This window comes from Zingiber officinale, chromosome 9A (genome assembly GCF_018446385.1).
Source record: "Zingiber officinale cultivar Zhangliang chromosome 9A, Zo_v1.1, whole genome shotgun sequence".
NCBI lineage: Eukaryota > Viridiplantae > Streptophyta > Magnoliopsida > Zingiberales > Zingiberaceae > Zingiber > Zingiber officinale.
The window spans coordinates 28554781-28582024 of NC_056002.1; the positions used below are offsets into that span (position 1 = coordinate 28554781).

General features: G+C 38.2%; 1 protein-coding gene across 1 annotated transcript; it reads left to right on the forward strand.

The window, feature by feature from the left end:
* The first annotated feature begins 954 nt into the window (after positions 1-954).
* Positions 955-18339, forward strand: LOC122021588 (alpha/beta hydrolase domain-containing protein WAV2-like). The gene is made up of 8 exons (XM_042579712.1): positions 955-1309; positions 3568-3603; positions 3693-3771; positions 3914-3968; positions 4081-4197; positions 4949-5113; positions 17542-17794; positions 17981-18339. Exons 1-8 carry the CDS (start codon positions 1072-1074, stop codon positions 17995-17997), a joined length of 960 nt encoding a protein of 319 aa, XP_042435646.1. The 5' UTR covers positions 955-1071; the 3' UTR covers positions 17998-18339.
* Positions 18340-27244: the final 8905 nt, after the last annotated feature.

Genomic DNA, 27244 nt, shown 5'->3' on the forward strand with positions numbered 1-27244 from the left:
GTTTTCCTCGATCTCTCACGGCATGATTGGATTGGTGGATAAATTTGATCTATACAAATGTGTGTTCATTATGTTCTTCATTGCGGCCATTTTTACCTATATCTGATCGATCTTCATTTGGATGCATAATTAGTTTTGAGCTTGTAATGAATTTGGACATATCAATTTAACAACTAAATTTTATCTGGAGTCCCTTATATGGATGCTCCTGTTCCTATATTATTAGATTCAATTTTTATTTATATTTAAATAAATTTTATTTTATTTTATTATTGTTAAATAATTTTTTTTAATCTTATTTTTTTGTTAATATGTGTTTGTTATACTGTCACATTGTCTAATTAAGATATTTATTATTTAATATAGGTTTATATTACTCTAAATGTGTTTTTTAATCTTATTTAATTTTGTATGTTCTTATATTCTCCCTCTGACATAAAATATAAGATGAGGTTGCACATCAGTGATCGTGTATCTAGATTTCTTCTCATGAGGATACTTAAGAAGCTTATTTTGTTGCCATAAAACCAAGTATAGATAGTTAAGTATTTGTGAAAAAGCAACTTAAGCACATCCGTTTATTTAACATAAAATGTCTAAATTTTTTTAAAAAAATCTGTAGTATTTCATGGCCAATAGAAAATCATTTTAACAATACCAGTTGAAACCAATATCAAATATACTAAATAACGATAAGATATATTTTTTTAAAAAATATTTTGAGAGAAGTTCGGGGAAGAAATTATTTTGGATAAAATTGAACTAATATGCATTAATAAAATAGAAAAAATAGGATAATAATTCAATTTTAAGGGGGTTTTTTAATTATTTTTTTCTCCTTTTTCTTCCACGCATTTATGCGGGGGCCGCACCATTTAAGTATAATTTAATCAGTTTTTCCAGTGACGTGGCCAGAGACTATATAAAGATAGCCAGGCCCCACCGCACGTGCGACGTATTTCCTTTTTTTTTTGTTTTCCGTTTTCTCCCAAGGCAGAGCCCGGCTGGTCGCGGGAGCTCATCATCCTCTGTCTCCGGCCATCTGCTCGACGGAGTTCCTCGGAGGCAGCGATGGTATCGTTCCTGAAGGCGCTAGTGTACGGTGCGGGCGGAGTTGTGGTCGTCGGTATGGCGGCGCTGGTAGCGTTGCAGGAACGGTTGGTTTACGTTCCGGTTCTCCCCGGGCTCGCCCGCGCCTACCCCATCACGCCTGCGCGGCTTCGACTCGACTACGAGGACGTTTTCTTTCGTTCTTCGGATGGTGTTCGCCTCCACGCCTGGTTCGTCAAGCAGTCTCCTTGGAAGCCAGGTGGATATGAAACCTTTTTGATCCCCATTGTTCATTCTAGAGATTATTCTCTTTATTTATTGAGATATATGTTGATCTCCCTATGAATTTCCTGCCCCCTTAAATAATGGTGAACTATATTTTTCGTTTGGGGAAAAGGTTAGGGTTTTAAGATGCTATTTGGGTAGATCTAGAGCTTAATTTAGTCTTTTAGATGCCGACAGCCTTATTTCTGCGATCTCAAGGAAAGTAGACTTTTTTCGAGTCGATAGTGTATGGACCCTGCACGATTAAGTCCTCCCATCGGCCTTTTTTACTTCTGAATTCTACAATTTTGGATCAGCGTTATTAATTATTTTCATGGTAAACTTGTGTCATCTTCCACATAAGAATCCAGTGGCAAACTGTTTCAAATTTCATTGTTAAAAGGAGCCTCTTGATTTCTTTAGATTCCCCTTGCTTGAATTATCTTTCTGAAATCAGTTTGATTTGAGAAAAAAAAATGTCTGAAAAGTTGCATCTGGAATAGCATAAAAATGCAGCATTGCAGACCTACTCATGGGTTTATAACGTCAAACATATTACAAATGAAAATGTTTTATCAATTACACTGTTTTTTATGTCTTCAATTTAGAAGAGAAGTTTGATTGGAAGAAATTGACGAACAAAGGAGTGTTATAAGGTAGTACTAGACATAAGTATGACTAGGATGGGGTTTGATTGGGCCTAGTTTCTACCTATATGTTATGGGGCTGGCCATGTTAGCCATTTGAAAAGGTAACATCAAGGCAGAATGGGCAATATGTTCAAATGTTCACCTGTCAGAGTGCAAGGTTGGGCTTGGAGAATTCCCTTCTAAGTATAGGTGATATGTCAAAATATCCAACCCTATGAGCACGAGGTGAGAGTCATAGAAGTCTGAAGTTTGATTGAGCATGGACGATATGTTGAAAGATTCACTTGTTTGAGTGTGAATCACACTTAGAGGATTCTTATACTATATGGGTGAACCTTTAAATGCCCACTTTCTCTAGAGTGATGTTAGATTTGGAAGACCCTCCTAGAAGTGCGGATGAGGTGTGCACCTATGTGTGTGGATCGAAAGTCTCCCCATCTGAGCATTAGGTGATACATTGAACATTCACCCACCTAAACGCAAGTATAAACTCAGACAATCCTTGTTTGAGCACCGACAATATGTCAAAATGTCCACTCATTTAATTGCAAGGTTGGGCTCGAAGCATCCAGTGAAATGTCCACCCCTTTAAGTGCAAGGTTGAACTTCAAGAATCCTTGTTTAAGCAAGGGCGATATCTCAAAAGGTTCACTTGTCTAAGCATGAGTTCGAACTTGGATAATCTCCATCTCATGGATGATATGTTGACATGTCTACTGAACTGAGTATAAGGATGACTCAAAGAATCCTTCACTTGGCATGGCTAATATGTTGAAACATCTGCTCGTTTGAAATATTTACTGCTTAATGAGGGATTAGATTTGGAAGATCCTATCTGAAATAATGCAGTTGAGATGTAAAATGTCCACATGCTTATTGTAGGATCAGACTCAGAAGACTCCTTGTTTAAGTATGAATGAGATTGACTAGTTAACAGAATGTACCACACCAAAGAGATGGCAAAACCCAAGCATGGAGGAAAGAAAATACCTTATTGGTTCAATAAGTTATTTGCATCTCCAAGCTGGGCTAGACAAGAGAAAATTGTCTTCATCCTCAAAGGAACCAACAATTGCAAGAGCAACAAAGTAGAAACTACAACTAGATGTTTGAGAGTGTTGAATACAAACAATGAAAAGAAGGTTCAAATGTCAGATGATACTAGGGTTTAGCCAAGTGGCAAGGTCATCTGAGTGTTGCCATAAGAGGAATGTTTGGATAGTAGAGCACCTCCTGAAACATCTCTCATTATTTTCATCAAAGGGAATAAATTACCCATGGACAAAACACGTTTCTAAAGCATAGACATAGACTTGACACATTTCAGCGCAATTGACTTCCCAGTTTATAGTAACTAGGAAAACATAATAATAACGTATGGCAAACTCATAAAGAAAAATTATGGCCTAAAATGTATTGCTGTAGGTGCATATGGATGTGTAAATTTATTCATTTCATTATCAGAAATGATGTTTTATTTATCTTTCATTAGTTAATCTTTTACTAGTTATACTTATCATTTTTCATAATTAATTTTCCATAAGTTATCCAATTATTTGTGGCCCTTCAGAGTTATCCATATCCTGATATTACTGTTCAACAGGCCCAACTGTTCTTTTCTTCCAAGAAAATGCTGGCAGTATCCTGAACATCTCAAATTGTCTGTATCTTACAGTACATCTATTGTAGATGAAAATATTTGTTAGAGGCCTTGACTAAGCAGCTTAGATATTGCTCACCGGCTTGAATTTGTACAGATAATGATGCAGAAGCTTCACTGCAATGTGTTCATGCTTTCTTATAGAGGGTATTCTTTTCCCATAAGATTTTTTTTCTCCTTTTTTCAATTTTTTGGTTTCCTAAATTTTGTGCTGATATGGAACTAAAAACAGCTCATTACATTATCCTGTCTAATATACTTGCGCCAATATGTATGCATGATTGAACAGATATGGGGAAAGTGATGGTTACCCATCACAACATGGCATTATAATGGATGCCCAGGTTTGTTGATCTTTTTATTTTTTTTATTTTCCCCCTTTTGTGATTTAATGTTGATCTTTCTACCCATCACAACTGTTAATTATGACTAGAAAGATTTTTCTTTCATAATTAGGCAGCATTAGATCATCTAATACAAAGAACTGATATTGACACATCAAGAATAGTAGTCTTTGGGAGATCTTTAGGAGGTGCAGTTGGAGCTATGCTTGCAAGGAATAATCCCGATAAGGTATTGTTGCCCTCTGTATGTACTATGCTAATTGCGATCCTAATTATTCTTTTTTTTTCTCAATTTTAATTTTTTAATATTTTTTGAATGCTATCTCTTTTCTCTATTTAGTGTTTAACAATTACATTTAAACTTATATGTCATTTCTCTTAGTTGGTATCAATGGCATGGCAGAAAAGGTTCCTTCTCTATTTCATTATCTAGTTTCTTTCTACTTGTGTAATTTTAGACAAGATAGTGTGGAAGATGGGAGAGACTATTTGGCAATTTGCCCTAAGTTTTGTTCAGAGTATCTGACTTAGACCTGGAATTTTAGCATCCAGGTCTCTCTAAGTTGACATTCAGTGCTGATTTTTTTTTTCTTTTGATCCCAAAACACAGTTGTTTTTCTTTTGCTTTTGATCCAAAAACGCACTAGGTCCAACTATTTTTTAAATCTAGCAGTTGCATGATTTTTATCTGAAATAACAAAGGAGACTCTTCCCTGGTTTAAGAATATAATTTTCAAAGAGGAAATCTTATAATTTACTAGTTTGTTGCTTTTCTGCAATCTCTCAATCTTGATTATTTAACATCCCTATGGCTTTTGATTATTCATAAGTCCTAAGTCAGTTCTGGATTAGCATGCCTCTTTTTTAGCTCACGTTCTGGATTAGATCTGGAATTTTGTAATCATCTTTTGTTGATTTTCAACTCTTGAAGGTTATCTGAAGTTCTTGAATCATTATTTTATTATCATTTCTATTTCCAGGTTTCTGCAATCATATTAGAGAATACATTCACCTCCATTTTGGATATGGCTGCTATCATGTTTCCTTTCCTGAAATGGTTCATCGGTAGCAATGGGCCTAAAGGCCCTAAGATTCTTAATTATTTTGTTCGCTCACCGTGGAGCACCATAGATATCATTGATAAGGTCAGTATACCTATCACTGGGGTATTTCACATAGCTAGTTCATTGATTTATTTTTGTTCCTTTAAACTTCATTATGAAAGTTTGTAGCATGTGATACATTCAGAAATTTTATGTGCCAGAATAGTTGATATCATATATTGGTTCAATTGGATTGTCTTTATATCAGTGTTAATTTCTTGGTAATTAGTTGACTTTATTAGTTATTTTGTTGCAAGTTGTCTTTCAAGTATTTAGTACAATGTTCACCTTCCACCCTTCTCTTCATACACCTTAGCTATATTTCTTAAGATCGTACAAATTATTTTAAATCACTAGCTGTCAACTTGCTGAAATGGTTCTCCACATGTGAGAATTAGAAGCATGCCTTCTTGCAGGAATAATTGATATAAGTCCTTAAGAAATGGTTTTCAATTATTGCTTGAATGCCACATTCTCAAATTAGAATGTCCATCGCTTGGTAGTGACAGGAGTACATTTATCACCATGGTGCCTTGAGATGGAAAGGATCGACATGGAGACTGGAGTAAACCACCACCATATCATTTCCTGATGCAATATAGAATGAGACACAATTGATTGTGTGAAGAAAAATGTTACTGCATCACCATCACAGGGGTTTCTAGAAGTGTTGATTTCTGGCATGTCCATCACTTGGTAGTGGTTGTGTTCATGTCCACATGAGACACATTTGATGGCCGGTTGTCCTCAGCCATTTCAGTGATTAAATTGTGATCAGAGTTATGCTACCCTCTACCTTGTTCCTTCATTGCGTTGCAGCACTTATGACAATCAGATTATGTGTAGAGTCATGCTCCTCTCTGTTGCGTTTTGACATTATGTTGCAGCGGTTTTAGCGGTCAAGTTGTGTGCAGAGTTGCATTCCCCTATCTGGTTCCACCAACATTTAATATCATAGCGGTTTTGGAAGTAGGGTTGGGAACATAGTTTTGCTAACCACTCTGCTTGATTTTGGAGTTATGTCACTGTGATTTTGGTGGCCAGGGGTTGTTACCGAAAGTTGTGTTCCCATGGGTCTGGCATTATGTCAAGTTATATAATGCCATCAATTGCTTCACTCCTCATGTCATAATTTGAAAAAGAGGAGTTAGAAAGCAAGAGAAGAATGACTGCAGAACCTAGAACAAGCTGCCCTGCTGATGATAGAAATTGCTGGTCTGGATCCAGAAATTGCACAACCATTTGGATGCATTCCGAAGCTCTACAGCGAAGGTCTATTTTACAGATCATCTTGCATTTGATTGGAGTTTCCATAGTCTGAAATCTCGTGCCTTCTAGGTCCTAAATCTCATACCATACCGGCTGAAACGTTGAAACTTATCCTAAATGTTGATACCTTCTACTTCTCCTAGCTATCAAAAATTGTACTTGCTCCCATTTTCCCTGCCATCTACACTAGCATTTGACTCAGCTCTCAAGCAGCTTAATCTCCTCTGCACCATCTCTTGTGCCCACCACCCTTGTGGTCATTGATTTCATCTTTAACGCCTTATGTCAACTATGGAAGAAGCTCGCATCATGGGTAGTGAAATAAAGGAGGAAAGAAAAATGAAGAGAATAATGTAATGCTTGGCCAATTGTTCCCATGGGACAGGTGAAGAAGATTGTAAAGCTGGATCAAGAGATTCGTAAGGTGAACTAGGAGGCCCTCTGCATCCATTCATGTTTTAGTATGGTGGGGCAGGATACCAACTCCTTTTGTTGGTTGTTCACTGGGTTTCACCCCTAACATTATACAAGCAAAATGGCTATTGTTTTCCTCTTACATATCAAGAATATGCCTCCAAAAGATTATTTGTCATAAAACTAAATGCAAATCAAAACTGGAAAGAACATCCAGTCCGCTGCAAAAGAGTTTGATTAACGGATATAACATGATTGTAGGGTGTAGATTTTTCACAGAGGCAACTACCAAAACCCATCTACAGATCGATATTCAATTTGGTATTTGATCGGATGTGGGTCAATGTAGTTACATTAGTTAAATTGCTCAACTAGTATCCACAGTTTTAGATATGTAAACACTTTAAAATCAACCTACATTAATCATATATTATTGTAGTTTATGAACTGATTACTTGCTAATAAAACGAACTGCCATGAAAATTTGCAACAATTAGTTTGAACCCATAGAATCTATCTTAATCCATCCATTCTCAATTTTTAAGGTGTTGGATCCTAGTGCCGACTTAGTTCAATGTTGATTGCCAAATTTTGTAGTGCAGCTCTTAAATGTCTTAAAGTTTATCAGAGATGACTACTTAGCACCATTAAAGCAAGTTGTCTTCATGAAGTAAAAGGTGATTTTGCTTACCCTGAGCGTCCCTCATCGCCGGTCTCATAGCGAGATGAAGGGAGGTAAACATGTACCGAGCGGCCTCCTAGGTGGGAGGGCATTTAATCCTTAGGGGAATGAATCCCACGGGAATCAACCCTTGCCCAATGAAGCAACTCTGCCACCTGAGTACCAACTCGGCTACACCATGGGGGCAACAAGTTGTCTTACATGTCTTTATGTCTGGTTCGCTTGAATCTAATAGTTGTCCATCCAGATGATAATAATAAGCATGCCTTAATTCCAATAAATATTTGCTTACCTATTTTAGTATTCCTATCAAATTAAATATTAGTAAGATTACCCTCACTGGTAGTTAGAATTTCGACATCAACGTGTCTTGTTGAAGATTCATCTTGTCCAGGCTTCAGGTTCATTTCCTGCTTCAATAGGATGAGTTCAACATTAAGGACTCTTAGTGCATAAGGCTTGCAGTGCAGTTTTTATGATTCGAGCACAAAATATATTCCCATGCTTTGCACCTTTGTTACCCATGTAGCAGAAGAGGAAGCTTATCTGTTGACGAGTTTGGATTTTTTTTCCCCGGTATGTGGTTGATGTGTTTTATCATATGGAAGGTGCCTCTAAATTCATATATATATATGTCTAGTAGACAGATTGATTATTTGATGATTCTAGCTAGAGATGACTTTTCTTCTTCTTGATAAAAAGCTTGTAACTACTGGTGTTATCCTCATGCGATTAACTTTGGCCAATATTCATTATGGATTAGTACTCTTTTGAGACTTTTTAGAAATTGGATTTTGTCTCTATTTATTGTAGAAGGGGAGCCTTGACGCAATGATAAAGTTGTCGTGTGACCTAGTGGTCATGGGTTTGAATCTTAGAAATAACCTATTGCAAAGTAGGTAAGACTGCATACAATAGACCGACTATTTCAGAGAATGAGGTTCCTTAAGTAGGACCATGGTATCGGTTGACAGGATCCAATCATAGCATTCCAGTCATTGACTAATATTGTTGTTAGAATAATTATATGTTAGAATAATTATAGGGTTTTTTTTTGTCTTTTGGTTCATATCTTCTTTCCTATATAAAGGCCTTACTTGTGGTTCCTAAGATGCGAGATTTTAGGTTTTGCTTTGAACATGGTATCAGAGCCAAGTTAAAACCCTAATTTCTTTCCCCTCCGAATCTGCTGCGCCGTTATCCTCCTGCTCCCCGTCGCGATTGTCCTTTTCGTGCTCGAACGCCTCACGTTCGCTGCGCTCTTCTTCCTTGGCGTCGCTCGAGCAGATCTTCCTACCCAGTCGGAAACGAGTTATCCCCGCGCCGTCTGCCTCCCCGCGTCATCTGCCTCTTCCCCATCCAGGAGAGTTTGCGCCGCGTCTCTCTTCCGCGAGTTCTCCAGCGGCACTATCGGCTTCTCCACTCGTTTCTTTTCTTCCTCTGCCCTATCGAGGTCGCCATGTCTTCCACACCGGAGGCTCCAGCGGGATCGGCCTCGCCCTAGCCTGCTAGGCCGCTGTCGAGGGTGCCCGCGTCTCCATCCTCGCCCGGAGTGCTGCCCACCTCCAGGAGGCCCGCGACGGCAGCCGCCTCGCTATTGGCGTCGAGGCCGCACCTGTTGGTTCTTCTGCCCTAGCTTCCCGCGGATCCTTCGACGTTGTTGCAAAATCTTGAGTTGGATGACTAGAACATTTGGTGCTTGATGTATGAACATCTGCTTCTTTGCTACTGAGAGTTTCTTACAATTGCTGCAGCTATATTTATTGTTGCCATCCAATTCTTCTGGCTAAAAAAAGAAAAATCGAGCAAGAGCATCCTTCAAGGAGTTGTTGTGGAAAACATCGAGACAGATATCCTTCGCCTCTGCCGCTGTTGCTTCTGTCACTAGCAGCCAACAATAAATCTATTCCAGCAGTCCGGTTCACAGTTCTATTCATGGCTACATCTGGCGCCCCAAAGCCAGATACCTCAATTTTTACCAACCATATCACTGCACCTCTTTCTTCCGAGCAGTTGGATGGTAAAAATTATATCTCTTGGGCATCTCACATTGAGCTTTGACTTGTTGAACAGGGTTATGAGACACATCTCACTCAAACTGAAGAAGATGTTCAAGTTGTTGATCGTCCTCTGTGGAAGAAGGTTGACGCTCAATTGTGTTGTATTATCCGAGCCACCGTCCATCCATCTCTTAGGAATGTCTTTCGTACTCACAAAACCTGCAAAGCTGTTTGGACACAAGCTCAACAACTCTTTACAAACACCTCTAGGCGACTCTATCAAGTTTGTGAAGATCTCATGACCATCCTCAGCGCCCATCAGATTAAGGATTCAATGTCAATTTATCTGGGCTCAGTCTCTAGCCTTCTTTGTGACTTCAATGAACTGCTCCCACTTGCGGCCAATCCTGTTGAAGAGCTTGAAAATCGGAAGAAATTTTTTGTCTCTGGCTTTATATGGTTTGCCCATAAATTATTCACATGTCCGTGACCAGATCCTGGGCAACCCCATAGAAGCTACCATGGACAATACCTGGGCGACTCTTCTCCGTGTCCCGGCCAAAGTCTTGACGATGCCTTCTTCTGTTCCTGTCAACTCGTTATCTTTGGTCTCTTAACACAAAGGACCTCCATCTCACAAAGGTGGCAAAGGACGTCCTTGGTGTGATCACTGCCACCGACCGGGACACACGATTGATAAGTGCTGGAGTCTACATGGTCGTCCTCCTCGTGCTACTCAGATCGTTCAGAGTTCTGTTGCTTCTTCAGCTGCCACTTCACAGTTAACGCCGGATTCAACTTCAATACCTTCCTATACTGACTTTCTGAAATGGTTTGAGGATCGTTAGACTTCTGGTTCCACTGCTACCATCGCACACGCTGGTACTTCCTTTGCTGGCATATCTCGTTCTTCGGGTCCTTGGGTTCTTGATTCTGGGGCCACCGATCATATCGTTGGTAATAAATCCTTATTTTCCTCCCTCACTATTTCTGGTAATTTGCTAATAGTCACCATGGCCAATGGTTCCCAAACTCAATCCCAGGGTATTGGCATTGTTCATCCTTCTTCATCTCTTTCCATTCATAATGTTCTTTATGTTCCCGGTGCTCCCTTTAATTTATTATCAATAAGTCAACTTACTCGATCTCTTGATTGTATCATTTCTTTTATTAATACATCTGTTTCCTTACAGGACCGGAGTACGGGGAGGATGATTGGCTTCGGATGTGAATCTCATGGCTTATATCGGCTTCAACAACCCTCTTTTGTTGGTTCGGCGGCGACATCTCCACTACTTATTCATGCTCAGTTGGGACATCCAGGTCTTAATAAGTTAAAACAGTTACATCCTAGTCTTTCTCACTTAGAGTCTTTATCTTGTGAGTCCTATCAATTAGGTAAGCATGTTCGTAGTTCTTTTTTTCCTCGTATTGAGAATCGGGCTATGTCTCCTTTTGCTTTGGTTCATTTTGATGTTTGGGGTCCGAGTCGTGTTTCTTCTATAATGGGGTCAAGGTATTTTGTTACTTTTATAGACGATTTTTCCCGTTGTACATGGTTATATCTAATGAAGGATCGTTCAGAATTGTTTTCTATTTTTGAATCCTTTTTTCTAGAAATAAAAACACAATTTGGTACTTCCCTTCGAACTTTGCAAAGTGATAATGCATGCGAGTATTTAGCTACTCAATTTCGTACCTTCTTGACATCTCATGGTGTGTTGCATCGCACGTCTTGCCCTCATACCCCTTAACAGAATGAGGTTGTAGAACGCAAGAATCGTCATCTCCTTGAGATCACTCGGACTCTTCTTCTCCATTCTCATGCCCCACATCAGTTTTGGGGTGATGCCGTACTTACTGCCTGCTATCTCATCAATCGCATGCCTTCATCCACTCTCCAGGGTAAAATACCTCATCGGGTACTTTATCCGCATCAGCCTCTTCATCCTCTACCACCTCGGGTCTTTGGTTCTATATGTTTTGCTCATGCTCTTGATCTCGGCATTGACAAACTCTCTCCCCGGTCTCATAAGTGTGCCTTTCTTGGGTACCCACGGTCTCAGAAAGGGAACAAGTGTTATTCCCCTACTCTTCGTCGGTACTTCATCTTTGCTGATGTCACATTGAGTCAGTTTCTTTTTTTGGTCCCTCCGCTTCACAGGCCGAGGTTTCTCACTCTCCACCTGCACTAGTAACTATCTTTTGTCCTTCGGAGGCGCCTCTATCATCTCCAGCCTCGTCTCCTCCTTTGCAGGTTTATCAGCGTCGTCCTCGTTCTGCTTTGCCGCCGACCAACACTGACATTGCCGTGGACACATCTTTGGAGCCAAGTCCTTCGCCGTTTCCTCCGATCCCATCTCCTGACTCTGATGTTCCTATTGCACTTCGGAAGGGTATGCGTTCCACTCGTAATCCTTCTCCTCACTATGTTTCTTTGAGCTATCATCGTCTTTCTCCATCCTATTATTATTGTCTGTTTCTCTTCCAAAGACTGCAGGTGATGCCTTTGCCCATCCAGGATGGAAACAGGCTATGCTTGATGAAATGAGTGCCTTACAGAGCAGTGAGACTTGGGACCTCATTCCTCTACCTCCTGGGAAGTCAGTGGTTGGTTGTCGATGGGTGTTTACGGTGAAAGTTGGTGTAGATGGCACGGTTGATCGGCTTAAGGCTCGTCTTGTTGCTAAAGGCTATACTCAGGTATTTGAATTGGATTATGGAGACACCTTTTCTCCTGTTGCCAAGATGTCTTCTGTGCGTCTTTTCCTGTCTATTGCTGCAATTCGCCATTGGCCCCTTCATCAATTGGACATCAAAAATGCATTCTTACATGGTGACCTGCTCGAGGAAGTTTACATGGAGCAACCTCCGTGTTTTGTTGCTCAGGGGGAGTCTTCTGATCTTGTATGTCGCTTGCGAAAATCTTTATATGGTCTCAAGCAGTCACCCAGAGCATGGTTCAGTAGATTTAGTACCGTAATTCAACAGTTTGACATGACTCGAAGCGAGGCTGATCATTCTGTATTTTATCGCCACTCATCTACTGGTTGCATCTATGTAGTGATTTATGTTGATGATATTGTCATCACAGTAATGATCATCTTGAGATTTCACAAGTAAAACAACATCTTTTCAAACATTTTCAAACAAAGGATCTCGGCAAACTCAAATATTTCTTAGGGATAGAAGTGACACAGTCTAAAGATGGGATCATTATATCCCAAAGGAAGTATGCAATGGATATTCTGGAAGAAACAGGAATGTTAAACTCAAAGACAGTCGACAATCCCATGGATCTTAATGTCAAGCTCCTGCCAAATCAGGGGGAGCCTCTTTCAGATCCTGAAAGGTACAGGTGATTGGTAGGGAAACTAAGCTACCTTACTGTCACTCGTCCGAATATCTCATTTGCAGTAAGTGTAGTAAGTCAGTTTCTTAGCTCTCCGTGCAAAGAACATTGGGATGCCGTGACTCGTATTATTCGATATATCAGGGGTGCACCAGGAAAGAGTCTTCTATACGAAGACAAAGGACATACTCAAGTCGTGGGGTATTCTGATGCAGATTGGGCAGGATCTCCCTCTGATAGAAGATCTACTTCTGGATTTTGTATATTCGTCGGAGGTAACCTTGTTTCTTGGAAAAACAAAAAATAGAATGTTGTGGCAAGATCCAGTGCAGAAGCAGAATATCGAGCTATGACTATTGCCAGTCAAGAACTTATATGGTTAAAACAGTTGCTTCAGGAACTAAGGTTTGGAGAGGTTATACAAATGTCACTCATATGTGACAACCAGGCCGTTATGCATATTGCCTCAAATCCAGTCTTCCATGAGAGGACAAAGCATATTGAAGTTGACTGTCACTCTGTTAGAGAGAGTCATATCTGGAGAAATATCTACTAGCTTTGTCAACTCATATGATCAGCTAGCAGATATATTCACTAAGTCACTTAGAGGTCTCCGAATTGACTACATATGTAACAAGCTTGGTGCATATGATCTATATTCTCAAGCTTGAGGGGGAATGTTAGAATAATTATAGGGGTATTTTTTATCTTTTGGTTCATATCTTCTTTCCTATATAAAGGCCTAACTCATGGTTTCTAAGATGCGAGATTTTAGGTTTTGCTTTGAACAATTGTTACTGTATCATCATAAGTAAATGCCACTAAGCTGCCTATGCCGTCTTGATTTTGGTGGTACTAACCAAGATGGTCTGTGTCTGCCTCTACGATAGATCTGACAATGCTAGGAAGATTCTCCACTCATCCTTTGATTACGTCTGGTGACCACAAAAAAAAAAAAATACTAAAAGAGAGGGAGGAGAAGAGGAGATGCACCAATCAATGATATTGGTCAAGACGGGGAGGTTCTCTTTGGATGACTTATCCTTTGATTTCTACAGGTCACAGGGAGGAGATAAAACACATAAGAGAACAACATAAGAGAGGGAGGGAAGAGATGTACTGGAGCATTAGCAGTAAGTAAAGAGAAGTGATGACAAAGTCGAGAAATAATATGTTTCCATATTTTGTACCTATACCATATCAAATTTCTAATGTGCTAGTTTGAGTACGACTTTTCATGGTTAGCCAAAAATGTATTTATATGTGATGAAATCAATGTGATTTACATATTCAATTGGAACATGTATAGGTATAAGTTTGTTTGCATATTCAGTACAAGTCTGTTATCAACTGTAAGGATATCATTTCTATGTGCATTTTCTTTTTTCTATTCATGATAGGGGTAAATTATTTTTATTTATAATCTATGTTAAGCTCTCAATAATCTTACTTAGATCATATATTTATGAATATAAGTTATTATGCATATAATCACATATAATATTTGCATTATGAACTATGCAGCAGTTCCATGGCGTGTCTTCTCTATATGCTTTTCAAAGGTTCGGTTCCATGGATTTGTGTTTTAGGAAAGTAGTGTACCCTCTGAACGATCTCATGTGTTTGCTATAACTCTGGCCATCAACATAAACTTCATAGTCAAAACAATGATATCCATCGAAAGGCCTAAAGTCCAATCAAGTAATTATTGTCAGCCTCCAGTACTATAACACATCTAAATCATATTAGAAACCTCTGTCACGTTAACCATCTAATCTCAAGAGGGAATATGGTACTGATCTAAAAGTCTCCACATTGATTACCATCACTCTAGAAAATGTTTACTTTTGATGTTTAAACTTCATCATCGTCATGCTGTGGGACTATTTAGAAGTCTTCAAGGATACTATCCCTGCATTAGCATGCCACACTTGATATATAAACATTTTTTTAAAATTCTAGTTTCATTTTTCAGTGTTCGAAAAAATGTCCTAGGCGGCCGCCTATCCGCTATGCGGTAGCAGGCCGGGCCGGCAACCTAACAGGGGGGTGACCTAGGCGGTCCTTGGCGGGCTTCGGCGGGCCTCAACATTGCTGCTGGGCGCCGCGATGATATTTTGGGCTTTTAATCTGTTTGTAAATCTAAAATCCTAATTTATTCGTTTGCTCGTTTGCGTAAACCTCTTTGTCTTCTCTCATCATCTCATCACCGTGGCTTCGGGCTTCGTCGCTTCCGGTAAGTTTTTACTCTTTTTTGTTTCTATTAATTTTTTTTGTTTCTTTTGATGAGTCGTTGTCGCGACACATCTCCGACGACGCTGAATGCGTTCGCAGTCGCTGGAAGCATCCGCAGCCACTGGAAGGGTTGCAGGATGTGTCCGGTGACATCTTGCGATGCTTTTGGTGACGCCGGACGCTTTCTGCGACCCTTTCGGTGCCGCTGGAAGCAATGCAGGACTTCACCGGATGCGTCGGACGTGTTCAACGACGCTTTCGGTGGTGCCAGGCACCTCCTGCGAGGCGTCCGGTGGTGGCGTTGCGTTGTTTTGTAGCGAATCACGATTTTAGATACTGTGTTTAATTATTTTTAAGATTTAATAAAATAAAACAACTCCTAACTTGGATAATTTCAATAATAGGGTTTTATAAAGCCTAATTAAATTATCCTAATTAAATATATTTAAAATTTATTTTTTTAAATAAATATAAAAAATATATTAAAAATATATTTTTTAAATAAATATTAAAAATATATTTAAAATTTAATTTTTAAATATCTAATAAATTTTATTAATTAGATTAAGATATATAAAAAAATATTCTCAGACTTGTTAATGCTATATTTTGTATCGTATAATTATATTTTAATATTTTATATATACTGTTTTCCAGATTATCATAATGGTAAACAATCCATCTTTAACCGAATCTGTCACTCAACTTAAATCTGAGATTCTTAAGAGAAAGTCAAATGATATTGGATGGGAGTTTGGGATGTCGATTGATCCTAAGAACCACGATAAAGTTAAATACAAGTTGTGTGGAAAAACAATGTCGGGGGGAGTGTATAGGATCAAGGAGCACATTTGAAATATACCTGAAAATGTATCTGGTTGTCGAAAAATATCTCAAGAAGACAATTAAGTGCAAATAGACTATTTTAGAAGGGCGGAATAGAAAGAAGAACAGCATAATGGAAGAACAAAGTTGTAGAGCAGAGGTGACTATTTCTCTAGACGAAGAAGGTCTTGAAATTGAAGGGATGGATGGAATTAAAAAACCTCTTCCACTTAGCCCTATGGATAGATATGCATTAGTAATTGCTCCAGAAAATGTAAGTTCAAGTGGGAGTAAAGTGCTTCGCCAAAAAAATATAAATGAGACTTTTTTCAAAGAGAGAACTGAATAAGCTCAAGAATATATTGGGAGATGAGTTTATGAAAATGGAATCCCATTCAATGTTGTTGATAATGATAGCTTCAAGCAACTAATGGAGGCAGTGGGTCGGATCAGGATTCAAGTCTCCAACTTAATATCAACTTAGGGAGTCACAGTTGAAAGCCGAAGTTGAAAGAACAAAATAATTGCTGAAGAAACATGAAGAAGAATGAGCAAAAATGGATGTTCGATCATGATAGATGCATGGAGTGATAGAAAAAGAAGAAGCATCTTAAATTTGTGTGTTAATGCAAGGAGGGTACTATATTTTTAGAGTCTAGGAGTCTTCAGACAAGGCGCATATAGCTGAACTTATTTTTGAGTATGTTAACAAGTGTGTTGAACAAGTAGGAGCTCATAATATTATTCAGATTGTAACAGACAATGCCACCAACAATATGACTGTAGTTAAATTGACGAGAGAAAAGTGACCTGAGATCTTTTGGAGTTTATGTGCAACTGGTAATCTCATGCTTGAAAGTATTGACAAACTTCCACGATATAAAAAGGTTATTGAGCAATCCAAGTCTTTTAACATTTTCCTCTATGCTCACCATAAGACTGTCATTGATGAGAAGTTTCACGAAGAAGAGAGACATAGTCCGACCAGGAGTTACTAGGTTTGCATCAAATTTCCTCACATTGCAAAGTTTGATTGAAAAAAAAAATTAGTTTAAGGGTCATATTTACAAGTGATATGTGGGAGAAATGTAAATGGTAAAAAAAAAACAAAGAAAAATTGGCTTACTTTGCACTGATGAGTACAAGTTTTTGGAATGGTGTGACACTTTGTTTGAAAATATTTGCTCCTTTGGTAAGAGTTCTTTAACTTATAGCAAGGTTTTAAAATTCGAGTTGGATATATGTTCTACTGTTTACTACATGATTATGATGACTTACTGCATGTTCTACTATATATGTTCTACTATTCAATTGTTTCTTTTGCTCGTATTTACTGGGTCTATTATATTTTCCTTGCACAAAACTGTTAGTTTTCTTTTCGTGTTTTTCATTTTTTTGGTATTGGAAAGTTTGTATTTTTTTCTGCATACATAGTTAGATCTCCATTGCTATAAAATTGTTTAAGACAACATTTAGATTTGTATATTACATTGTCCACAATTCACATAAATCAAAGGATATTGAAGAATCCGTCTAGCGGCGCCTAGTCTCCGCCTAGGTGCTAAGCGCTAGGCGCTCGTCTGCCGTCCAACTAGCGCCTAGCGAATTTTAGAATCTTGATTTTTATGATCTGTATTCTTGTTAAGCTAGTAGCTATGGATGAAGTTCATTACAGTGCTATTTTGTCATGCAGATTGAACAACCTATTCTATTTCTATCTGGTTTGCGAGATGAGTTAGTCCCCCCTTCACACATGCAGATGCTGCGCTCTAAAGCTATAGAAAATAACCGGGATTGCAGATTTGTGGATTTTCCCAATGGCATGCACATGGATACATGGTACTCTGGCGGTGATCGATATTGGAGAGCAATCCAGTTGTTCTTAGATCAGTATGTTCCAGAGATCAAAGAATGCAACATCAGCTGCAAAGTAGGTGAAGACAAAGGTAAGTTGCTTCGTTAGATCTTCCCAAGCAGAGAAATCTCCCTGTACTCGTACATCTGCCTCCACCAGAAGTCAATAAAATTCTAATTTGCTACTTTCGCAATATTTTTCTAATGCGTATCTCTACATCTATACACCGTGATTGGCGACTTTAAGTGAGACCATCATATGTAACATGTGCTTGCAGATGAGGCAGCAGGGTGATCTTAAATGCTATAGACCAGCTCCAGTCTAGCATGCAAACCAAACATCAAAGATGCCGCAGCAATTCTGTATTTAAATGGGACCGACAGCCCTCTCGTCGTGCTGTTTATCCGGTCGGTTTAGCTAGTTTTTTGAGCATGTCCAGAAGATGTGGAAGTTGTGGCTATGGTTATCAGCTTTCCAAAAACTCAATATCGACACATTTGTTTGCATGAAATAAGTCTTAGGGGATGGAATTTATCTGTGACAGGCATCATACTTGTAATTCTTGTCATTAAATATTGGCGAACAATCCATTTCTCAAAGAATATAAAGTAGATAAACAAGGGTAAGTTACTGCAATGTGCTCATGAGTCTGGCTGCACCAGAAGCTTTAAAGTAGAAATTCACTACCGTATGGATAGTTTCTCTATTGTGCTCTTGCTCTTATCCTAGTTAGTCGGTTATTCACATAGATCTTGGATTATAAGGGTATTGTTTGTTATTTTACATGTTCTGAAATGTTTTTTTCTCATGGATACAAGTTTGTTTATTGAGATCGAAGCCGCCTTAAAGATCTACAGAAGTAAGACAATATTGAAGGTCATGCTAAGGCTAGCCAATGCATTCTTTTGTCAACAAATTAAATATATTTCATTCAGAATATATTTATTTTTTGTGTCCATTAAAAAATTTCATGTTTTAATAATTTTCATTTAAAATTTCACAAAATTAACATATCTATAATTTAGAATCTGAATCATAGTAATACAAACAACATATCAAGAACATTAAGTTATTACATCTATATTTTAAAAATAATTCACTAATATCATAATTAATTTTTTTATTATTTTTTATTTTCAAAAGAAAAGTGTTTTTAGTATCAACACTTCTTCTTGTATATGTTTAGATAGACTTTCCAAAAGACTATACAACCAACAGTTAGTTTTCTATGAACAATCTCCGGAGTAAAATCTTCATCCACCACAAATTCTAGCTTTCTCGTCCTCAAGCCGATCGATCTTCGCTTGAATGTTCTCCGCTTCTGCTGCAGTTCCAGGCCGCAGCTCTTTCTGCAAATTCAAGATCTCCCTTTCCAGGCTCCTCACCTGAACACCATCGCCATCAAACTGGTCATACTGATCTTCTTCCTCAATCAAACTCTGTGCAATTTCCATGTCTATCGTAGACATGATGCAAAAGGTTGGAACCGCCAACCCAGCGGCCCCCTCACCCCGGCCCCACAAGTATGAGAGGGAGTAAATCACGGTGAATACGGGTTTAGCATGGACAGATATTGATGTTATCGCAATTGCTGCCGCAGACCTTCGACCTCCCGACTCATGATGCAAGAATACCATGTCATAACCAGCTGATCCCGCCCGTGGGGGCATGTCTATCGTAGACAGAGTTGCTAAAGGAGAGAGAGAGAGAGAGAGAGAGAGAGAGAGACCTTGCGGAAAGGCCAGCGAGACAAGCCGTGCCGCCGGCAGACTTTCTTGAGGGCCGTAGGGCAAATCCGAAGCTCCTTGGCCGCCTCTGTTATCGGAAGGTGGACGTAGTTGGCCACCTCCTTCAAATCCAGCCTCCTCGTCCTCTCCCTCTGCCGGATCACACAGCAATACAAACTCAAAATCGAAGCTACTACGAACCAACCCAACTGCGCGCTCCTACCTGCGTGGCGATGTCCAGGTCGGGCCTTCTCGTGCCGGAGCTGCCGGTGCCTGGCGGCGACGTTCTCAGCGCAGCCTCTGTGTTTGAACGCAGAACCGAGCGTTGAAACTAAACCCACAAACAAGGAAAAAAGCGATGCCAAAAACTAACTCACGCTGGACGTCCGCCGTGCACGGCGGTCGGCTCATGCCGCCGGCACTCCTCGCGTCGCTCAGTCTCACACACAGGGCGTCGCAGAATTCTGAGAGCGAGTCCTGCAGCATCACACAGCTTTCACGCAATCGTTCTATGTCATAGTTAACTAAGAACTGCTTCACCCATTCCAGTGATTGGGTACTCAAGCTGTACGTTCTCCATCAAGTAATCCAATGGATCAATTAACATTTAAATTTTTATTCGCGTGTTTGGAATCGTAAAAAAGACGAGGAAAGAGATAGGGAGATGTTAAAATTTAAAGGAATCGCAGAAGAATTTCGTTACTCTAGGTAAGAAGATGGTTCCATGAGTAGGCTGTATCCGTCGCCGTCGTCGTGGTAAACATGAAGAACCGCGTGGTAGAAGAAGCCAAGGCCTCCGTGGAGCGAAAGCTTCGTGGTTTTTCCTCCTGCGCCAGAAGAGTCGCGATCGATTCAGTATTTGATCGGTTTCCGATTAAGAAGGAGATAAAACGACATGAATAAGACCGTCGCTGTGAATCAGTTCTCTCATGACGAGGCAGCCGCTGCAATCCAAGTCCTTCACCGGAATCCAGAAAGGCGCCAAAGCCATTTGCTCCGCCTTCCCGCGCTCTTCTGCTTGTGGTGGCGCCGGCAGAGTCAGGGTGGCCCCGGCGTCGATTTCCCAGAACAGATTGGTGTCTATGCTGTCTAGGATGGCCATGTCGAAGTCGTCGACGGGGGACGGCGGCAGAGGCGTTAGCGGAGCCACCTGCGGCGGCGGCGGCGGGAGAGAGCACCAATCAGAGTCAGGGAGGTTGAGGTACTTGTTGACGACGTCGCCGTTGTCGTCGCCGGGGATGAAGGTGCCAATAAACCGGCCGTCCATGCTTAAGCGTCAGGCGACAGCGCTGGGGGGTGCTCGCCCTGGCGCGCGAACAGGGCGAGCGGTTCCCGGGAGGAAGAGACGGAGGAGAAGCCGCGGCGAGGCTTGCGCCGGCGCTCGAGGGAGATTAAAAAGAAGGGAGTCGACGGAGAGAAGCAACCGGAAAGAAGAGAAAAAGTGTAGAGAATTATGCCTCCAAGTGGCGGGAAGGACGAACGGTTGCATGGCGGTTACTTACCGTTGAACCGCTGCCATTTGAATTAGTTGAAGGGCTTTCTCAAGGTCAAACACCCAGATATCCATATTTTCATTTCATTTTATTTTTATGTTGTTTTATTTAACTTACACTAATGATAGTAACAACTTAGACTATGTTTGATCGATGAATACTTTTTTTGAAACCCTAAAAATTCTTCGGTTAGATAATAATCTTAGAATAAGAACTACATTTTATTCAAGAAAATAAGAAATAATTTGCTTGTGTTTTAAAAAAAAAACATAAGATTGAAAGTGGAGTACTAGGATTTAGCTTATAAATATTGAGGGAAGTGACCTTGGGCTTATATATAACTTAGAGTGGATTATTTAAAAATCTAATTTTTTAAAAGAAATGAAGATTTCTCTCCAAAAGTAAGAAAATGCGCATCTAGTGAGTATAATCATCTAAATACTCCATGAGTAAGGCCCTGTTGCAGGGATTCCTGGCCTCTGTCACATGAACAAGCAAACAGCACTTTGCACGAACTGTGCACTGCAGTAAGGAGAGTGATTTAATTTCTTCATTCTCATGCAAAATGAATATCTTTTATTTTCTGAATATTTTTAAGGTATTCGTCCGAGAAGGAAGAATCACAAAGTTAACCAGAGTTGAATTTGCAGCAGAAACTGCTCTTTAAAATGGCTTTGACTCCCCTCCCTGAACACGAGGTCAGAGGAAAGGAAGGCTCTGTTGTTTGCATGAAGGGCAGTGTTGTACTTGGAATTCTGAAGTCACTTTCATTTATGGACCTGAGCTCCTCTGTCCTGTACATGCATGTGCTCCACCATCTCTATAGCGATCGATTAATTGTCATTATAAAATTGATCACTAATGTTATTTAACAACGAAATTAAATAATTCACCATTAATAAATTAATTAAAGACGGGATTAAATTTCATCTCTAAATTAAGAAACGGGATTAAATAGTGTTGTTAAAATTAGCGACAGACTTAACGTTAAAATAGAGACAGTTATTTATTAATCCAGTCGCTAATTGTAGAGATGGATATTTAATTCTGTCTCTAATTAGTAATGATTAATTTAATTATGTTATAAAAATTGTTAATGGTGTCATTATAACATACCCAAACTTAGAGATGGAATAATAAAATATCATCGCTGATTAGAAATGGAATAATTAAAGACCATCGATAATTAGAAACGGATAAATAAATGACATCACTAAGTATCATAATATTTTTAAATTCCATATACTAAAATGGAGGCGAAATTTAATATTCTATTACTATATACAGATGAAATTTTAAATTTAGTCACTACATATAGACAAAATATTAAATATCCATCACTAGTTATCATAACTTTTAAAATTTCATATATAAACATAGCGATAATATTAAAATTCCATTACTAATTATCAAATTTTCTAGTAACATGTGCCTATATATATATATATATATATATTACTATCTTATTATTTTATTAAAAATCCAATTAATTTTGACGAAAACTAAAATAAAATTACATTAATATCATTTTTTCTATTCATATCGAAAATCATTCTAAGGTTTATGAGTAATTTTTATGAATTTTTCTCATTAATCAATTAGAAATTTATAATTTCTTTAGTCCCACATCTTAGGATTGATAACATTGTTAGCAGAGAAATTTTTATAAATACTTGGGCTAACAATATTAAAAAGCATATTTTTCTTGGTTTTTTTTGCTAAAATCGAGTATAATATATTAAATTAATTTTTTACAAGGGTGAGTCTGTTAGCAATGCGTTATTGAAAAAATTAATTTTTTATAAGGATGAGTCCATTATAGTATATATTTGTCCTTATAGAATTTATATGTATTCATGTATTATATTACACACACAATGTAATACATGATCACTAGATTTATCTAAGAATAAGTTTTTCATTTTTTTAAAGCCATTGTAATTATTCAATATTTTTTTCTAATAAAAATTAAAAATCAAAAGAAAAATTAAAAATGGGGTTTTCTTTGTTGACACAATTTATATTTTTTTTGGAATGATCATAAAAAAATATATATATATCTAAGGAATAGTGATTTCAAAGTCACTGTTCCTTAGATAGCTACATAACGATCGCTAGTGTATATATATATATCAATGGTTTTCAAACATATTTTCATAAGCAACATAACACATTCACAAATACATGTATTACATATTTTCACAAACAACATAACACATTAACAAATATAACATTGACATTCTCAAACAAACACATTACAACATTCGCAAAACTGAAATTCAACAAAATGATATATTTACAAAAATGGAAAATATCAAACTCAATCCAAGCAAGTATCAAAATAATCCAACAACAAAGTAAAAATAAATATCCAAACATCTCAAATTGCCTCCTAACGAATACATTCCACTCCAAATATGTAATACATGTAAGTCCAAGTGGGTCAAGGTTGATCGGACATTTGACACAAGGAGAAAAATCCAAGTGGGTCAAAGGATTGATCGGATACTTGGTGAAGAAGTTCTAGCAGGTCAAGGTTGACTAGAAGCTAGGAAATGAGGAGTCTCAATAGGTCAAGGTTGACCGGATGTTGAGTAAAGAATCCTAGACTTCAGTTTGGGAAGTTAGGGTTTGGTAATCGACTAAGGTAGTCGATTACGATAGCTTAAGCGACTAAGGTAATCGCTTAAGCTTGGAATCGCGAAAAAGGTCGTTAATCGATTGGTGTAATGGATTAGGACAACCGTAAGAGATTACCCTAATGGCTTACGATGACTTTTGCTTCAAACAAAATGTTTTGTTTGAAACTTAAGTGATTAGGCTGATCACTTAAGCTATTTCTCGCGATTAAACAGACTGTTGCTGAATTGATCTAGCTAATTGATTCAACAATGCCTAATCGACTAGGGTAGTCGATTAAGGTTGAAAATATAGTCGTTTATGCAGGTTGCTGATGTGGTAATCGATAAAGGGGATTCTTAGTCGATTAAGACACCAACGGTAACCCTAGAAAAGGATTTTTTGAGCTCGACTCTTAGCAGCGCTCACACGGATCTCTCCTTCTACTCTCCTGTGATTCTTCTCAAGTGATCACCGCCATTTCTTGAGGCTTCTTGGAGTAAATTGTTGCTGCACTTCCAAGGTCAAGAGGCGTTCCAAAACAAGAAGAACTAAGAAGCTAGGGTTTCAATTGTTGTAATCTTGTAAGAGTTCATATTGCATTAGCTTCTTTTGTTCTTCTTCTTGTATCTTTGTATTGAGAGTTTTGTATGAGGATTCTCCACCTCCGGAGTGTTTCCGAGAAGGAGTGTATTTATAGTGGATGTGTGAGTGAGGGTCGGATCCTTGGATTAGTCACCTCTTCTTGAGGTGGATACCAAGTAAATCCTTCACGTTAGCATTGGGAGCTTGCTTCGAGTCTATTCTGCTGCAAATCATCATCATCGAAGCACGACAAGCTATTCACCCCCCTCAAGCTCTGAAGTGTTGCAATAAATGGTATCAGAGTGAGGCCGCTCTTTGCATCGCCGAATGGGAAACGAGCTAGAGGAAGAAGAACTTGAAGCCCCAATTTCAACAAGTTAAAGATTTCAAAAGCTCAACTTCAAGATGGATTTCCGAGATGGACTTGAATATGACACAAGGATGCCTCCACCATTCACATCAATAAGTTTCAATCTTTGGAAATCAAAGATTGAAAATTTCTTCATGATGGAGATAAAGTAATTGTTTGTTCTAATGGAAGGCTTTGAAGCTCCAACAAATGACAAAGGTAAGCTTATCAAGAAAAACAAATGGAGCAAGGAGCAAATCCAAAAATGTGCGGCTAATGACAAAGTGACTAAGCTATTGGCCAAACTATTTCCTAGCAACATCTTGAGTAAGATAGGAGAATTCGAAGACGCCAAGGAGCTTTGGAGTAAAAAGAGGGCAACTCATTGGATCAAGAAGAGGAGAAGTCCGAAGTTGAGAGATGCTCAACGTCGGAAGAAGAAGAAGAAGAATCATCCTCTAGAGAGCACGAAGACAAAGGTAAAGGAGTATACTCCTTATTTTATATGCATGAGGATGAAGATGAAGAGACCTCCACCTCAAGGATTGAGGAAGAGTGTGGAACATCAATGCCGAATTAAGAAGTCTCTTCATCCAGATCAAATGGAGAAAGTGTCATCCCTACAAGTAAAGTTATAGAAATTTCAATTATAAATAATAAAGATCATATCATTTGTTTTAAGTGTAGGGGAAAGAGGCACTACAAGAGTAAGTGCCCCAAATTGGCTAAGAAAAAGGGCCAAGTGACACCAAAGGACAAGGAGAAGCCTAAGGAGGTTGGCCCCATAGTACGCAAGGACAAGGAGCACATTGTGTGTTTCTTGTGCAATCAAAGAGGATATTATCGGAGCCAATGTCCAAAAGGGAAGAATCCGGCCAAGAGTAAAGGAGGAAGCACAAGTCAAGGGAGAACTATTAAGAGCAAACCCAAGGTATCTTTTATTAATGTAATTCCTTTAAGTAATGATAAAAGGCATGCCAAGAATAATTTATATCATTTTAATGCTATTTATCATGAAAATAAGAAGCATGATAGGGTTAAAGAAAAATATGTAGCATATCATGCTAAGACCACCTCACATAAGGTTAGGAAGGTAGATAATAATCTAGGCAAAAATTCTATGAATTTTAGATATAAGCCTAGAAATAGAAATGCTCAAAGACCTAATGAAAAATCAAAATCTAAGGATTTAAGGATGGAAAACCAAGCCTTGAAGTCAAGGCTTGATAAATTGAAAAAGGACTTGAAAAGGATGGAAAATATCCTTAAGGGGCAAAATGAGCATAACTTATGTTTAGTAAGACAAGGGTCATTCAATGACCATAGAGGTTTGGGATACAAACCTAAAGCCAAGAAGGATGTAGTGTCATACCGTAGGGTTCCATATAATTATGGAATCAATCCACCAATCCTAGGTTTAGGGGTCAAACCAAGGTTACAAGGGAGGCCATCCTTAGAGTTAACCTTGAGAAAACCAACGTGACTAAGGCTTCTAAGAAGCCTAAGCAAGTCACTAAAAAGGTCATAAGGGAGGTTATCCCTATAGTTGACTTACGGGAGTCTAGCGTGACCAAGGTTTCTAAGAAGCCCAAGAAGGTCATTAGGAAGGTATCAAGAGAAGATATCTCTAGTGAATACATAACACACCCAAGGAGTACCAATCAATTTTTGGTTCTTAAGAGTATGTTCTTCACACCCTAGATGGATTTAGAGAGTGTCAACTCTAATCGGATGAGAAGTTAACCCAACCTTAGTGAAGTTGACACGTGGAGTCATTTTCAAGATAGTTGTACTTCTTGAAAATGAGAATGATTAAATGGTTACTCTTTGGAAGAGTAAAATGTGCCAAAATTTGAAAATTCATACTTAATTAAAATTGACACAAATAAAAAAAAAGGGCAAAAGAAATGTCAAGTTGGGTTTTGACATTTTCTTAGAAGAAAAAGGGAGCAATCTAGGATTAATTTCAAATTAGCTAACACTTAAAGTTACTTAGATAGATAATAAAGGTATATTTATTTATGCTAAATTACCATGATTGTTTTCCCATCTTATGCCATGATATCATACTTTGCATTCATGCTTGTTATGAAAAATATAAAAATATCATGTCATATCATACATATATCATGTAGCTAAAAGAGTTTTTCTTTTGAAAAATATTCATTTTGATATATGTCATATATCATCATACATTATTTTAAATTCCTAGTAATTAAAGACAATGTCATTTATCAACAAGTGACATCCTAGGTAGATGATCAACTTAACAATGCCCAGATAGAGATGCATGATCCCTTAAATTAGGGCAAAACTAAAATCTACATCTCACAAAGATTATAAGGTGACTTATATATATTTTAGTACACATTAGATATAAGTGAGATATTAGGATGATGAATAAGACTCAAGATGTTGATCTAGTGCATCTATTTGAGTCTTAGCTTCATCAAAATACATAATTATGTGTTACCCAATCATTGGGAAAGCTAATGTACAAGTCATGTGCACTTAGCTCAAGGAACATGGTTAGAAATTGGTTTTAAAAATGATTTCAACATACTTTTAGAAAATCTTGGTGAAGATTATTTGTTGATAGTAATTACCATTGGAAAGTTAGACACAAACTTGGAAGAAACATTGAAATTTTCAAGAGTTTCCAATTTTATATTAATTTTTGAAAATAAGATATATTTTCTTAGAAAACTATTTTCTTATGATAGTATATGCCTTAAATAATGTCTACAAGAATTTTCATAAATTTTTAA

Excerpts from the sequence above, each read along its gene's own strand:
- LOC122021588 (XM_042579712.1), top strand. The coding sequence starts at position 1,072 with ATGGTATCGTTCCTGAAGGCGCTAGTGTACGGTGCGGGCGGAGTTGTG. Across the intron at positions 1,310-3,567 it reads GCAGTCTCCTTGGAAGCCAG|GCCCAACTGTTCTTTTCTTC; the intron begins GTGGATATGAAA and ends ACTGTTCAACAG. Across the intron at positions 5,114-17,541 it reads CCATAGATATCATTGATAAG|ATTGAACAACCTATTCTATT; the intron begins GTCAGTATACCT and ends TTTGTCATGCAG.